Source organism: Miscanthus floridulus, chromosome 8, assembly GCF_019320115.1.
Source record: "Miscanthus floridulus cultivar M001 chromosome 8, ASM1932011v1, whole genome shotgun sequence".
Classification (NCBI taxonomy): Eukaryota; Viridiplantae; Streptophyta; class Magnoliopsida; order Poales; family Poaceae; genus Miscanthus; species Miscanthus floridulus.
In genome coordinates this window covers 38,688,961-38,705,690 of record NC_089587.1, presented here as the reverse complement: position 1 = coordinate 38,705,690, position 16,730 = coordinate 38,688,961, and the positions used below count along the sequence as shown (strand labels likewise).

General features: G+C 41.4%; 1 protein-coding gene across 6 annotated transcripts; it reads right to left on the bottom strand.

Moving 5' to 3' along the window:
* Window positions 1-1,105: 1,105 nt before the first annotated feature.
* LOC136476204 (vacuole membrane protein KMS1-like) lies at window positions 1,106-8,133 on the bottom strand. Of its 6 annotated transcripts, XM_066473960.1 has the most exons (12): window positions 8,067-8,133; window positions 6,871-7,082; window positions 6,585-6,663; window positions 6,193-6,480; window positions 5,118-5,269; window positions 4,698-4,814; window positions 4,464-4,570; window positions 3,890-3,945; window positions 3,019-3,077; window positions 2,709-2,870; window positions 1,323-1,409; window positions 1,106-1,186 (listed from the first exon to the last, which is right to left on the bottom strand). In XM_066473960.1, exons 1-7 carry the CDS (start codon window positions 8,107-8,109, stop codon window positions 4,481-4,483), a joined length of 981 nt encoding a protein of 326 aa, XP_066330057.1. In that variant the 5' UTR covers window positions 8,110-8,133; the 3' UTR covers window positions 1,106-1,186; window positions 1,323-1,409; window positions 2,709-2,870; window positions 3,019-3,077; window positions 3,890-3,945; window positions 4,464-4,480. The 6 variants fall into 6 exon arrangements, with proteins under 6 accessions (XP_066330057.1, XP_066330054.1, XP_066330053.1 ...); XM_066473957.1 differs by having other exon boundaries at window positions 1,106-1,409; window positions 2,709-2,896; XM_066473956.1 differs by having other exon boundaries at window positions 1,106-1,409.
* Between the last annotated feature and the right edge of the window lie 8,597 nt (window positions 8,134-16,730).

Below are 16,730 nucleotides of genomic sequence, written 5' to 3'. Positions count from 1 at the left end.
CCTATTTTTTGCTTCCAACTCTAGCAATATATTATCTAAACTATGGCTCTTAGATTTATTTTAGCAGTCAATGACATGTGAGATCCATATGTCATCATCTTCTTCCTTCAAATGGATCGTGGGTGGATATCATTGATATTATATTTGTTTTCATATTTCTATTCGGATTCGTATTCGAATACGAATAGTATCAGCTATGTCGGATATGATACGAATGGATATCATAAATATACGATTTGAGTATTCGGATATGGTCATCGAAGGTTGAATATTCAGACTTGGAATACGGACACGTCTAAACTCCTCTAAACAGATTCAAACTCAGATACGGTCAGAAAATACCTGTACCATTTGCACCCCCACTTGTTACCATTGCAAACTTGGCCATCTGGAGTGGGCCGCCGCCGTTAGGGGGTTGTCGGAGGAGTGCCACCCATTCGCGGGAGGGGTCACCGGTGAGAGGCGCCTTTGCAGATCTGGCTTGGACACGACTGGATGTGGCGTGGAGGCGGCAGCGGCGTGTGGAGGCAGGGAAGAAGGTCAGCGGCAGGCTCCGTGCGTGCGGTGGCGTGGACGAAGGTCGGCGGTGGGTTCCCTGCGAGCGTTGGCATCGGACAAGGCCGAGCACGAGACCACGCGGGGGGTGGAAACAACAAAGGTCGCCTCTGCAGATCTGGCTTGGTAGAGCAGCATGGGTCGCAGGAATAACTCAAACTAGTATCAGGGCGCGCGAAAAACTAGTATCAGGGCGCGCGCCTTCGCGCGCCCGTGCCCGTACAGTAGTATCAGGAAGCGACTACATATCTTCTGGATGTTTTTTTTCAGTCCATTAATCAGATTTATATCCAATCATTACATGACGCCTAGTTTCCTGAAAGTAGAGCAAAATCTAGTAGATAAAGAAGGCAATTACACCCAGATTTTACAGAAAAATAAAACAATAGAGAGTGAATGAAATTACAACAATCGACAACCAGATCTAATGAAATATGCGACCTCCTCACGTGTAGCAACAATTCCACCATCAGCTTTACATGTGCAGCAGAGAGAAAATCTTGCAAAAAATAAGTAAATACTCATTTGACTAAAAGAGATACAAATGAAATGAAAGATAGAATAATCAACATTAATGGAAAATACATTGTTATGGTCACGCTGATGTTCAAGTTCACGTGATGAGCTCCATCTAAATTTGATATTTAAAAAATCATACAGTTACAACTTGCAAAAGCTACCATACTGACAAAACTGAGATGTCAATTACTAAAACTATTTACCTATGTACACAAAGAATTAGAGATCAAAAGTACTGAGAAACTAACATGCCGAGATAGCTTCTTCCATTTTTTCTGAACCTACTCACATGAATACTTGTTGTAGCTGGTAATCAAGAAAACCGGTTTGATGCACTGCTGACAAACAGATAATAGTGAAACTGAGTATAGGCAATCTAATAGTAATAAAGCAGAATTTCTACTGACACAAAAATATTGAAACACTGACACTCAAAAAACATAATAGAGTATTCACTATTGCATGAAAGTGACCTTCACTAATTTTAAGCATCCTGATGCACCATTCCAACTGCATCACAGTACTCTGACTATTTTACTTCTATTTAGTTACTGAACAGAGTTTTTGAAAGCTGAACCAAACTGTAAGTACAAACCACAAAAAAAACTGCTAGGCAGAGGTTCAAACCTCTCAGCTGCAGTTAGTCACGGCAAAGGGAAAAGAAACCAGCTGCAACCAAATCAAAGGATTTGACTAATATTGCTGTTCTTCTTACCTAAAAGACGGGAAGCAGCTAACATGGCCATGAAACCGGTACAGCCCAACACAAAAAAATAAGAATGAACTCAAAACTTATTAACTGAAACTAATAGCAGCATTTACCTTGCCTGAACTAATAGGAACATTAACTGTAGCACGAAAGGGATATCAAATGTTTCTCTATAGAGTCAATCTTACAAAAAAAGAATCAGTGTACAACTCTAAGTAGGAATCAACTCTAAGCTGTCGTTATCCTCGTCAGCTGCTTTTTTGTTGTGTTGGCTCACCTCATCACCTGTTTTTTTATTGTTTTGGTTCCCACTCATGTGTGTGTACAAATATCTGTCTTAGTAGTTAGGATGAGAAGCAACTTCGCTGGGAAGCCGCTTTAACAAATCTTTTTGAACCTAGCCTAAAAATATTAGACTTTGCCTTAGGCGCAAAGACAAAATTGTGAAGACTCATTTGGATGGGGTAGATAAAAATGTTAGGATGGATGTTTCTTTTGTTAAAAAGGAAAAGTTATTTTTCTTATAGCGCAAAGAACCTTCCTTATTCAGAACGTTCTTTGTTGATATAATAAGATTAAGGCTATGAAAGCCAACAATGACAGGTATGATATACATACGAAAATGTTTGGGCTATGTCTACATGAATTGTGCTACTTGAGCAGAGACCAAAATTGGAAGCCTCATCATTTTAATATAGCATTCCACTATGGTTAGTTTAAAAAAAATAGAGCATCATCAGCAGGCTAAATCATTTTGTGAAACCTGGTTGGTGGTTGACTGAAAGAATTCAAAGGAGAATACGTAGCATATTTTTTTAGTGTGATAGGTTGCATGGAAGTCTCTAAATAACCAATTTCAGATTTGAGCCACGATCTAAAATAAAGGGAACTAACTAAAAAAATAGATGTGAAGCATGTATTTTACCTTCGCAGGCTTACACCTTGAGGCCGAGTGATCCAAGCGATCCAGGCAATGATGATTCACTTCTTTAGCATTTGAATAGAATAAGAGTTTTCGTAGTCTTTGACAGGGAAAATGAAAGCACGTTCTCAAGTGATATATTGTGCACTCACAGATTGCATAAATCTGTTAGTTTGTGATAGAGCGCAGGTCTAAGCATTGGGGTAATAATCATATTAGACTCCAACAGGTGATAATATTTTTTTATCATAACCTGCTGATGCAATGCAACTTATATGCGGTAATCTTATGTGATGACCATAAAGGAAATTACCTATCAGCTGGCAAATAAGGAGAGAAGACCTTTTCAATCACGTACACACAGAAATGACCCTGACTTAGCAGCAGATAAGATACAGTTAAATTGTTGAGAGCATAAAAGAACTTAAATAGGGTGAGCATGTTAACTCTATCCCTTTCTTGCAATCAAACTTAGATAGCGGCTGACATATGAATAGTTATCGACCTAAGTTCGAATGGACAGTCATAGGCACACCGGAGAATTTGAAATCAAATACATCGTATGAAAATAAATTGGGAGGGCTAAATGTCAAACAATGGACAAAGTTTTGGATAAAAATGACAGCAACATGAACCTGACATGGGAGAAAAAAAAATTAGTTGACAACCATGATGTGGCTGTACACATGGAGGGTGACCTGTTTTTTATCATAGATACACAAATCTAAGGAAGCACACCTAAATTGATGGCATAAAATTCTAGAAACAACAGTTAAGTGGAACAGATATTTATCATTTAACTGCTCTCTTCACATGGCAAGAAGCTAAATTGGGGGGGTTAGATGTGCAACAATGGACAAACTTTTGGATAAAAATGACAGCAACAGGAACCTGACATGGGAGAAAAAAAAATTAGTTGACAGCCATGATGTGGCTGTACACATGGAGGGTGACCTGTTTTTTATCATAGATACACAAATCTAGGGAAGCACACCTAAATTGATGGCATAAAATTCTAGAAACAACAGTAAAGTGGAACAGATATTTATCATTTAACTGCTCTCTTCACATGGCAAGAAGCAAGATCCATAGTAATGTGTATAGTATCAAAAACCCCAAAAGGAGTGCAATAGATATCTAAGAATCAACAATAACTGAACATACTTTAGCAAGGCTACACACACCTATATATATTGCCTGTAGCTCCATTGTTTTCCAAAGGAATGAGATTTACCACAACCTGTCCACATAAAAAACATGTATAAAAAAACAGCACCGGGAATTAGCACTACTCAAATATTCTCTTCAAATATTCTATTTACTAATAACGCTCATTGTATCGAAAATAACTAAGGAATTTGTTATTGACACATCCATGATAAATAAATTATACATAAGCACCGTCTCAAACGTTCTATTTATTAATGAATATCATTGTGTTGAAGATATAATTATGAAATGTATGCTTGACATATCATGGTAAATAAATAGATTATACATATAAAAACGGGCACTATATCATGAAAACAACTATTAGGGGCAAAGCAAGCACGCACATACACATATAATTTGAAAAGAAACTTCAGTCTCATACATAGGAGCATCAAAATTATGCTACAGCACCAATAATCACTCGGTCATGCTGTAGATTGAAGAACACTTGGTAACTAAAGGTAAATCATATAATACTGAACGCATTTAGAAACACTTATCTATGAAAATGGAAGAAGTCCATGCTGCAGATAGAAGAATACTTACAAATTATGACGAGGACTTTATATTTCCTCCCCAAAGACAAAGAAGGTACGGACAAATCTGTCATCTGAAACCACCATAATCCCTATCCCAACAATCTTGGGCGTGGTCTACATAAGTGATTTGTAAATGACAGTCAGTTGTCTTAACGGAGATGAGAAGAAATCTGCATGATACTATGACTACAATTCACAGCAAAATGCAAATATATGAATTGCACCAAGAAGTTTGACGAACCTGGATACAAACTTTAACAATAGCCTTTTCAATCAAAGTTGCTAGAAAAAACTTCCAGAAAGGGATGTTGAATTGTCCACACAACATACCGGCAAGATCAAATAGAGGGTTTGGCACCTGACAGAAGAAATAATTATACAGTTTCTCCATGTCATACATCTCATAAGGAAAGGAATAATATGTCAATAAGTATAAAACTTCGGTGAGACCAAAAATTCAAAAGATTTAACAATAATATGTCATGCAAATGTCAGAAAAGAGTGAATGTGAGTTTCTTCAACGATTTAAATGGGCCTTCACCTTATTACAGTCTAAATTGACAAGGTGCTACAAGGCAAGTCAGCAAGTAGGGTAAAAATGCAACATACTAAAATATGACTTGAACAAACAAATTTTAAATGTCAACAAAATGATACTAACCGAAGCAAGTAGGAATATTAGAGTGAAGCTTAAATGCTGTGAATGAGACATGAGCCATCTTTTGGCCTGGCGCAAAGTTGATGATAGAAAACCTTCAGAAATGGAAGCATCCAAATCTTCCAACCCATCAATTACGCGGCCTGACATGCTAGCTGTGGTTCATTATTTAAAAGGAGTCAGCAACATAACACATACTTAGAAAAAAAAACGGGCTTACTGCATCATTCAAGTTGATGCCTTTAACCAATGGCACAATCTTGTAAGGTACATTGATCCTAAATTTAACTTTATATGATGGATTGTTGTGGTTAACCTGTAAGCTAGATAACCCTGCTGGCAGCAGAGCTGTAAAACTTTTTGGATATAAACAAGCTCACTATTCCTTTGATACCTATATAAGCCCCATGGATCATAAATGATTTCAATTTCTTAGTAGAAGGGGGACTTAGCCTGTGATATAAGCTAATAAGATGGTTACCATTTTCATTTTCATGTATAACAATATGAAGACATCATTGTTTATATCTACAAAACTAAAAGGAGAAGGAAAAAAAGTATTCTTTATATCTATAAAACTAAAAGGAGACAAGGAAAAAAAGTATTCAATGAAAAATGCTGCATTGCTCTTGCACATATCTTATATTTGTTTCTTTAGTTACAGAACCAGCAGACTTGGTTTATAATGGCTGTAGATCGCTGTTATTAAGCATTTTGTTTTCCTTTTACTGCTTTTGCACCTATTCTAATAAGGACCGCCTAAAGCATCTCACAATGTGGAGGCTGGGATATTTCTATTCCATTGTCTAAGAAGAACAAGAAGACTATTACACAATTTTAGTTTGCTACTCTGGCCAGGAAATCCGAGCACAAGTATGCTTCAATGAAAGGTGGTATTATTATCAAAAAATAGGCAGGAGGTAGATTTTTTTTTTAACCAGCCCTTGGACAACTGATGAGGGCATGAGGCAATGACTCAAAGTGGAAGAGACGGATCAAGTGGACAAGCAAGAGGAAATAGCTGTAATAATCAAGTAAATTATGCTATAGTTAGTATGCAGAGCAGTATGAACAAAACCTGCTCCTGAGAGGAAATATGGAGGAAGCTCTCCAAGTGCAGTTCCAATGCCCCAAAGAACAGCTTCGAGACAAACTTGTTGCAGTATTTTGCTGAATGGAATTGTTTCATGATAAATTGGGGGTCCAAACTGCAGACAGTCTTTCTCCAACCAGGATGGGCTCCTTTTAAGGAGAATAGTGTCATACGGAGCACTTTTTAAATCAACCCTACCACACTGAACCGCTCTGATAGTAAACAGGGCAACATGGGGACCTAAATACATTATGAAAGTGTGCAAACCAGAACCTGCAAGATAATTACAGTGTAAGCAGAAACTCTTGTTATATTTAAATCAACTAATTAAACTCCTAATGCACAATTTCACCACATCTGAAACTATTTGTAATTACCTAATCCAATCGATGAAGCGACCCCTAGTATGATCCACCACAATCCAAACCTGACATACCAAAGTAGCTCCTGTAGATGCTGCATCAATGACAACATACCATGTTTATCCAAGCTGCTATATATATTTAGGGAAGACCTAAAACTATCTGCCATTTAGCAAATTTGCTTCCATATTGTTCAAGAGAATTTCATCTACATTGTTATAGATTGGTCATATCAATAATATTTTGCTTCAAATATCCTGTGATATACAGATGTTGTAATTAATTTGAAAGAAGACGGTACCTTTTCATGCAGGCCATCAGTGAACAAGAGCAGAACCCAAGTAGCAGCAACCAAAAGCATTGCGATTTTTAACCGAGAACCTTTTTTCAGAACAGATGAACACGTTCTTTCCAAACTCTGAGCAATGGCTAACACAAAGAATGCCAATGTCTTGAATGGTCTTGATGTAATTGTTAGTCTCTCCAGGTCCACACGATGTTTTTCCCGGAGCTCTGAAATATAAAGTGCACTGGTTAGAGCATGGACTACACCGCAGTATATCTCATTATTCGTTCAGTTAGCGAAGTGTTAATAAAAATCATGGTTTCATCTCATCCTGTAGTGCCATATGGAGAATCCAACGCACACTCCAAATTATTACTAACATTCTAGGTAACTTGTTCACATATAGTAAATCGAAATTCCGCAAGTTTTGCAACGCATGGGGAAAAAATGGCAGCTACCCTTCCATAACACAGTTTTTCGAAGAAAGGAGGCTTTGTGGCGGTGGCATCTGTATTTGTCTTCGAGCTGGAAAACTAAATTTGCATTGAAATCCTGCCACAAGGGCAAGACAGCAGAGAAAAAAACAAAATAGTAAAATTACCACTCCTAGATGCCAATATTTTATCATGTAAAAATAAGTCCGAAGAAAAAAAATCAAGTAAATAAAGATAATTCAATCAGACGCCAACCGCCAGAATACTATCTAAAAATCTAACTTGAAATCGTGGAAAACCTCAGTTTTTAAGTTTTAACCTTCAAAAGGTGTGTTCTAAAAGCATCCAATGCTTGAATAAAACAAAATCACAGATTGAAAGAACCGATACCAAGCACGCAATTTCGCTACTCAAAATAACGGTTCTACTCTGCTCTGAATCACGGGCGGGCAAGAAAATAAATAAACCAAACAAAAAAAGTCACTGTGTTTCCCTAAAATAGAAGGGGTTATACGTATCGCCAATCCGAATTTGTAGGGAAAAAACAGAAACAAAACATGAAATATTCCAACTTTGTAGGAAAACCTCAAAGACATGCATTCGCAGCTCGAGCAGCAACAACGATTTCCATAATCCCACACCACAGATGTCAAGTATGAACAGCGCAAGATGATTTAAAACCCAAGAACTAAACGAGACGGCGTATCTCCAAGAACAATGGGCGGACCAAACAACACGACCCCTCCTAGAGCCTTGCGAGCCGATCGACTCACTCACCTGACATGGTCTTGTCCTCGCCGGCGCCGACCGTAGGCCCCATGGCGCAGCTCCAGGTCCCTCCCCTCTGCCGTCCGCCGCCGCGCTGCAATCGCGACCAACCTCCACGAGCATGGAAAGTGAAAGGGTCAGAGAGAGATAGAGGATGTCGTACCTCCATACGAGGATATCGATGGCGCAGCTAGGGTTTGGTCGGTCACGCCATCAAAAGGAAAGGAGAGAGAGAAAGGGGAGGGGAAAACGGAGGTGAGAGGCAGCCGAGGTTGGACGGAGAGGAGGAGGAGGAGGAGAAGGAGGGCGGCGCCCGCCGCCGCACAGCAGTCGCATCCGGTGGTGCCGTTGTTGCCCCTCCGTGCGTCGGGACAGAGAGAGACCGATGGGGAGAGAGGAGGAAGCCAGGAGAAGAATCTGGAATGAGGGAATGAGAAGCGGGAGCCAGGTATATATTTAGTGGTTGGGGTCCTTACGAGAAGCTGCAGAAGCCAGCCAGAGCAACTGCGACGACGAAGAGTTATAAGAAGCTGATTCTAATGGAAGTGGCTATAAGCGATCTTGGCCATACGATGACAGATCGGACGGTGGTGGGAATTTCGGGCGACGTGGACAGGGCTCCTGGCCGAGGAGCATGTCCGGCTTGTCTAGTTTAATTGTAGGATTCACGAGCAATGGAAAGGTGGTACCTAACTGACTCTTAGGCCGCGTTTAGTTCCAAAATTTTTTGGCTTTTGGCTATTGTAGCATTTTCGTTTGTATTTGACAAAATTGTTCAATTATGGATTATTTAGGCTTAAAAGATTCGTCTCGTCAATTACAGGCAAACTGTGCAATTAGTTATTCTTTTTACCTACATTTAATGCTCCATGCATGTGCCGCAAGATTTGATGTGACGGGGAATCTTGAAAATTTTTGGTTTTTGGCTTGCATCTAAATGGGGCCTTAGTTTGATCTGAAGCTTTGGATCGGGTAATAACCCATTTGTCTGAAATATAATACTATTTGCCTCTTAGTTTTGACGTTGTAAGGATCTAAGTGGCCAGCAAGGGATGAATAGCCTATTATAAATTTCTCTACAAATACATAACACTAGAGCAAAGTGGTTAGATAAAACACAACTCTAATAGCTACTACTTTGCCTAGCCTAATTCACCTAATGCAAGCCTCCTACACAAGTCTAGTAGCAAGTTACCACTAGTAGACAAGCAAAGAGGCTAGCAACTAAACAAGCTACTCCTAGTTGAGCTAAGCAAGTAAAGCAACTAACTAGCTACTCTGCTCAACTACAACTACAACTACAACCAGAGACCTACAACAACTAGCAACAGCTACACAGGCAATTGAACTAGTGTAAGTGCAATAAACCCTAATGTGGGTTTTGGTGATAATGACCACATAATTAGAGGAAAATGATATTTTTCGAGTTGACAAGTAGGTGAAAAAGTAAGGACGATGCTAAATAAAGTAGTGGAGCCCCCAATTACAAAAGATTATGGTGTTGGACTCAATGAAGGTTAAATTTTGTTTTATATTTTGAAGTTGAGTATATGAACCACCCTACTATCAAGGGGGATGCAAATACACAAGCTTTAATGTGTAACCAAGTGCTCAACTCAAAACCACCATACAAAAATCCTCACACAAAAAGCAAAGCCACCCAAAGCCTAACTCCTACCGTATGTTGTCTAGCTTGTGCAAAAGTGCCGCATATTACACAGCACTGCCGCACTACGACACTACCACACAATATGTGGCACTGTCGTGACTTAACGGTCAGCTAGGAGGAAGGGGGTATTTATACCTCTTCTTCCTCCTCCCAACGGCTAGCTCATTCATTCACTCCCAACAACTAGCGGACAAGCTCCTCTCCAGGCATTGAAGGCTCCTGACCTCTCCGCATTGATTCCTAGTGATTCCTTGAGAGATTGGCCTCCAAAATTAACAAGAGAGCTTGCTAAAACGAGCTCCAACCCCTAGAGCACTGTAACACCTCGGTGTTAAGCATACATTAACATTTTGCAAATCATGAGCATAATCATTATTATGCATTCATAAGCATGCCATGAAATATAGAATTGAAACATACTAATGAAACATGTATGTTGCATAGTTTTGTTTTAATAGATTGGATGCTATGTTTGTTTTGCCATGTGTGTACCTTGGTTGATCACTTAGACCACTTAGAAGTAATTAGGATGCAATTTGGAGCAAGGTGTATATTCAAAGTTTTCTCAAATTTTGCTTTTAAAAATAATCTTCTAAAATAGGGTTTTTGATTTAAATTAACTTTAAATCTATAGTTCAAAATCTAATTAGGTTTTGACCTTACTCCTTTTGGCAAAGTTGTAGAGTACATTTTTCTGAACAACTTTTATTTTGGGTCCAATTTTTGAAATTACTTTGAAAAGGTTTAAAAATTCATTTGAATGAATTTGGGGAAGAAAATAAAAAGGAAAGATCACATTTTCACTGAATAGGCGCCGCCTCCCTTCTGGCCCGCTCGCGGATTCGGCCCGCGCGCCCGTGCCTCCCGCTCGCCCGCGCCTGCGTCCTGACCACGGCAGACGGCCGTCGCCGCATGGTCGCCATGCGCCGGCGACGGCGGCACCTGGGCATCCCGGTGGCCCCCGTGCCCCACGCGCTCGCCTATACCTCCGCACGCGCGACTGACTCCCCTGCGCTTTCTCCCATTTTCCTCTCACGCGCCAGCAGCAGAGCACGCGCACGCGCTCGCCTCCACCACCGCCCGCACCAACACCTTGCCGGAGTTAGCCGTTCCGGCCGCTCCAGTTTGCCAGAGCTAGCTCTGTCTTCGCCGTTGCTTCGCTTTGCCATCGCGCAGCTGGTGCTCGCGTCGGTTCGCCTTGGTAAGCTTTCACCGGCCGTGAATCGCTCACCGAAGTGAGCTCCTCCTCGTCGGAGTGCTCCGCTCCGTGGACATCTCCTCTCCGCTTCGCATCCCGCTCTCTTTTCTCGCGCACGAGCACCACACCGCGTCACTGAGGCTTCCGAGCGCCTCCACTCACCGTGCCGTGGCCGGAGACGCCCCACCGGCGACGACCCGCGCCGCCGCTCCGCCATGCACGGCAACGGCCGGCTTCCCGAGCTCCTTGGCCCATGCCACGGGCACCATTGGGTTCACGCGAGGGTGGGGAGCACGCTGGTCACCTGAGCTGACCGAAGACCTCACCGTCAACGAGCTCTCACCGCTGGTGATCTCCTCTGGTTTCTGTTTGACTGACGGGTGGGGCCCAGTCGGCCTTAGGGGCCACTGTCAGCCGTAGGGGTGCAAGCCTGGGTAGAGATCCGGGTGGATCTAGAGTTATGCCTCGGTTTTCAAAAAGGGTTTTTAAGAAATGATTTCCAGAAAATGTTGTAAAGGCTTCAAAAATCCATAGTTTGCTCATTTTAGCTCCAAATCGAGTGAGACCAGTTTTGTTGTGTTTCTTAGAAGTAGATCTACAATATAAAAATGTTGCATGTCAGTTTTGGGATACATTTATATAGGGCTTTAGTTAATTCTTGTAATTGTTGTTTTCTTGGAAAATGTTTAATAAATAGAATATACATCAGAAAAATATGATTTCAATTTGGTTGATCTATTCTTGAGATGTACTTTCTATGAAAAATATATGCCATGCTTGTTCTGTAGAAAAATATGGCTATGTGATTTAGGTGCATTTATTTGCTATTTCTTGTAAAATTGCTAGAGCCAAAAATATGAATAAAACATGTAGGTGAAACTTTTGTGCAGTGATTGTTTACTGTGTAGAACATAGGAAAAATATTAAATCTGTTGTTTGATACTTTTCATAATACAAAGTATTTTCATGCTCATATTTATGCCATAGCTTGTCATTTTTGTGTAGGCTATTTTACTTATCCAAATGCTATGAAAATTTTATGGTAGTCTACTTAGAGTAGTACTATGCTACTATAATTTTCTCAGATTTTTCTGTGCTACCAAAATAGGTGTTGTTGTTCAAACCTAGTTTCAATTAGGGTTTAATTAACCTTTTTAATGCATGTTTAGTTAATAATGTTTGCTTTGGTGTGTCTTTGAAGTATCTTAGCTTACTGTGGTGACTTGGCATGTTAGTACAGTGGTTGTAGTAGTAGTATAGTAGTACATATTCTTGGATGATGTTGGCTACCTTGTATAAGAGCTTTACTTCTACTATGTCCGATAAAGTTAAACATGTTTATCTACATTCCATGCATCATGATCATTACATGTCATCTCTCCAATGCACCTATGCATGAGCACTTATACATCTGCATCATACAGGATCGCAGGAGGAGTTGCTAGTAGCAGTTCAGGAAGAGCAGACCCGGACAGATCCACAAGAAATCCAGGCACAGGAGGTGCCAGAGGAAGAGAAGCAAGGAGAGGACTTGCCCGAGTGCGTGGATCATCAACCTAGTTAGTTCGAATGAGGCAAGCCCTGGAGCATTCTAAGTCTCCTACTTTATAAAAGCAATTTTTTCTATATATGAGTTTATATATTATTGCATTAAGTTGTAGGAGTTGATTGAAACCATTGATGCATTTATTACTATCCTTGCCTACCTTATTACCTTTTTACCCTGTTAGGTCAGGATCGAATAACTGCTTAGCCTTGCTTAGATCGATAGTGATCGGTGATTTCCGATCACCTACATTTATAGGTGGTTACTAGAAGAATTTAGCTATGGAAAGAATGATATCCTAGAATTAACCATGTGTGATGGATAATTGGAGACCAGACGGAAAAAGTTGGAGACAACCAGACAGGGTTCTGGGGTGCTGTTAGTTTTCCGTCTGTGTCGATTAAGGACCGATCGTTGCTCGTCCATGTTGTCATGTTGAACATATGCCTCACATTTAGCTGGCTGAACAAAGTACCTTTCGACCATGAAGCTAGTGACACTATTCGAGCCGGGATAAACTCGGATTGGCAGACTAGTTCTGAAGGGGGTATGATGGGGACACGAAGAGTGAGCCCAAGGTGCGTCCTGGCTGTCGGGCGGTCCCTAGGTAGTGCGGTCCATGACTGTTATCCTGTGGCTACTTGGAAAGTGTCATTAGTGATCTGTAGCTCACTTGATCGGTGAGTGTGGTTTGTGTGAGGAATAAATCACCAGCTAGTTAGGAATCGATTCGAATCACCATCGCTCCTGGATAGTGAGCACTTGACTCGAGCTACAGCATCGTAATAATTATGATGGAACACTAATGGTTATCTGGATGGTATGGGATATGCTAAATCTAAGTTGGTAACTAGATGTTATTGGTTAATCAAGTGGTTGCTATAGTATAGGTGCTTACCTAGATGGATATGTCATAATAAAGATGATGCAAAGTACTTAAAATGGTTTCTTCATGATAGCTTATACTTTTCGCAAATGAGTCAGCTAGCCCACTAAAGAAAGCCTTGCATAATCCTTGGTGTCGCTTTATTTTGGTTTAAGACGGGTAAGTCTAGCTGAGTACCTTCTCGTACTCAGGGCGTTGTTCCCATTGTTGTTGCAGATGGTCAAATGTACTACGGTTATTGCATTAACTGCCTGTACCCAGCGATGGGCGACAACTAGGACCAAGGGCAATGGTCACTCCGTATCTCTCATCTGATGCTTTTATTGGAGATGACTACCTACTGGCACTGTATCTGAACCAAAAGTGTGTGTGTGGCTTTAAAACTATTTGCTTCCGTTATTTCAGTTTAAACTTGGGTTGTAATAACTTTATGTTTTAAACTCCGATGTATCCAACTGTCATTGTGGACTTTATGTAATATGTGATGGTAATTGCTAAACTTGTACGATCTTGGTTTATATGTCGATTGATTTTGAAATCCTTCGTGGTTTCACGGACTACCGGGTTATACGTGCTTAAGTTTGCTAAATTATCTGCTTCGGCAAAAGATTTCCTTACTTAATCTCATATAATTGGTCGGTTCTGTTACAGCTGGTATCGGAGCAGGTTTAGCAGGTTACTGTTCCCATGAGTATTTAAAACCAAAATTGTGTTTAAAACTGAGTTTTAAAACTTAATAGTGTGCCAGTGGTCATATCATGTATGCCCAGTTAAGGACTCTAGGTGGCTTATTTAAGTACTGACTTGGGGGTCTGTGCATCATATTTCTATTTCATTGCTCATACAGCGTGCTATTGTATGAGTGCTATTCACTTGAGTGGTAATGTATGGATCCATTGCCTCTACGCCTCGGTAAGTGAGAGTTGTGAGAGCATGATCGGATACACTGCCAATCTAGGGAAGTGCTTATATGATGCCGGATTATTTACATGCCATACGCGTGTTTGTATGAAGGTATCTAATGTGTGGGGAATTCCATCCTGTGGTGACGATGCCGTCGATAGGACGATGGTTCGGGTAGTTGCTACCGTTGTACGTGTATCTGGGGATGTGTGTAGAGCGAGTAGATTACTTTACTACTTTCGTGCATATTTTTCATACTGTTAGGGTTTGGGCTAAAGTGGATCTTTTGTAGGTACATAACAGCGCTATCGTGTAGTACGTATTAGCTATGTTTATAAGAGACCGTTGTATGCCACCGTCTATGCCGCTAGCAATTGTTATTTTTCCTAAGTTTGTGAGAACGTACGGAACGTGCATGCATCATGTTGTTACATATCATTCATGGCATTGTTCCTCCCCTTATAAGTTGATTATCTCATTTTGATAAAAATGACAACTTAACCTTGTTCTCACGTGGGTAATTTTTTTTTGCTACAGATGGCACGCACAAAGCAGACCGCTCGCAAGTCCACCGGAGGTAGAGCTCCCTGCCATCAGCTTGCTCCATGTACCCGTCAGCACCACATGTTTCTTGGAGAGTTTGGGATGCCTACACTCTTGTGGAGAGTGCTCAGCTATGTAGGCTATCCTGATGGAATGGAGCCCCGCTATTTCTGGACAAATGAGCAGTTGGGGGAAGGTCTCTTGGTTACTGTGGAGGCCGTTGTTCATTCCCGAGGTGACGGTTCTGAGTGGACTGGTTGGCGTTATGAGTCAACTGGCAGGACCACTGAAGAAGTAGCTAACAGGGTAGCCTTTGGGATACTGAGGGATATCATGGATTGTTTTCCTCAGGAGTTGGCAGCCGCTATAGTTGGAGTCTTTCCGAGGGGCAACCCCTCCACTGACTCGTGCCAGCAAGCAAGAGGAAGATCTCTGGAGATTGGTGCAGCAGAAGGACAGAACAGTGATAACCCTGCTATGAGCGCCATGTTCGCAGTGATAAAGGCTTTCGATGGAGTAGAAGGTAGCTTGAGACGTGTGTCTGGTGCTCTTGGTCAGGCCCACGATGACCAACGTCAACATCAGAGGGATCATGACGCCGAGATTGAGAGGCTTAATGCAGAGATGGCTTAGTTGACTCGTTAGAGGGATTAGGCGACCCAGAGGACTAGAGTCTATGAGGGAGACGTACGTGCACTGAGAGAGCAGGTTGAGCGTCTGACCACCGCCAATAGGAACACTGAGCGCATGTTGATCCATGTGCTCCACCAGAGGAATGAAGCCTGGTCTACAGAAGATGTTCTGAGAGCTCGACAGGTTGAGCTGGAGCAGCAGCTGTCCAATGCAGAAGAGTACAACGATAACCTACATGAGGAGGTTCATTAGCTGAATAACTAGATCCACCCTTACGTTCCTCCTAGAGCAGCAGAGATGGATCTAGATGAGGACGAGGATCCCAAAGAGCCTGAGGCACCAGCTGATGATGACAACGATGATGTGGATAGTGACAATGTCGACATCTCCGACTTAGACAGCGACCACGATGAGTAGGCTAGTAGTTGTTGCGCTAGCTACTAGGGTTCCGTTTGCGATGACCTTTTGCATGGTTGGCATGTCTGGCATGTAATAATGAGTAGAAAGACTAAGACCTTGATGTAATGTTGGAAAACTTGGATGTGTTTGTGGCGATATTTGAACGTCAAAAGTCCAATGTATGTATGCTGGCAATTTGGTTGTAATGGACGCGATGTGTGTGCTTAAGTAATCTAATTAGTGATGTTGTGTTAATTGGAATGACTTATTGTGCCCCTGTTTTATTGTATGAATTTATTCTCTCCAGTGAATTCAGTACGGCATCATTTTTCATTCACCTGCAATTTCTACAACATCGCCTAATAATTACTGTTGCTGAAATATGCAGATGTCGAACACTCGTCGTACCGTGTATGACACTGCTGAGGCAGGTGGCAGTGCCACTGGGAATGAGAACCGTGATCCACCACCACCTCCTCCACCATACATCGTGGAACAGTTCTTCGCATAGTTCCTTGGAAGTCAACGCAACATGGAGGGCATGCAGCAGAACATGAAAGCTGCATTACGCCACATTGCTAACAACACCCGCCGTGGGTTAAACCCAAGTGGACATGAAGCGAATCAGTATAGCAGTTTCAAGGACTTTATGGACACTAGACCACCAATTTTTAAAGAAGCGGCAGAGCCATTGGATGCAGAAGAGTGGATAAACACCATGGAAGATAAGTTTTGTGTTCTAAGGATGACAGAAGTGTTGAAGACTGAGTATGCAGCTTATCAACTACAAGGCCCTGCAGGAATGTGGTGGAAGCACCACCGCACCACTTTTACCCCTAATGCCCACATTACTTGGAGGGAATTCACTGAGGCTTTTCATGGAGTTTACATTCCAC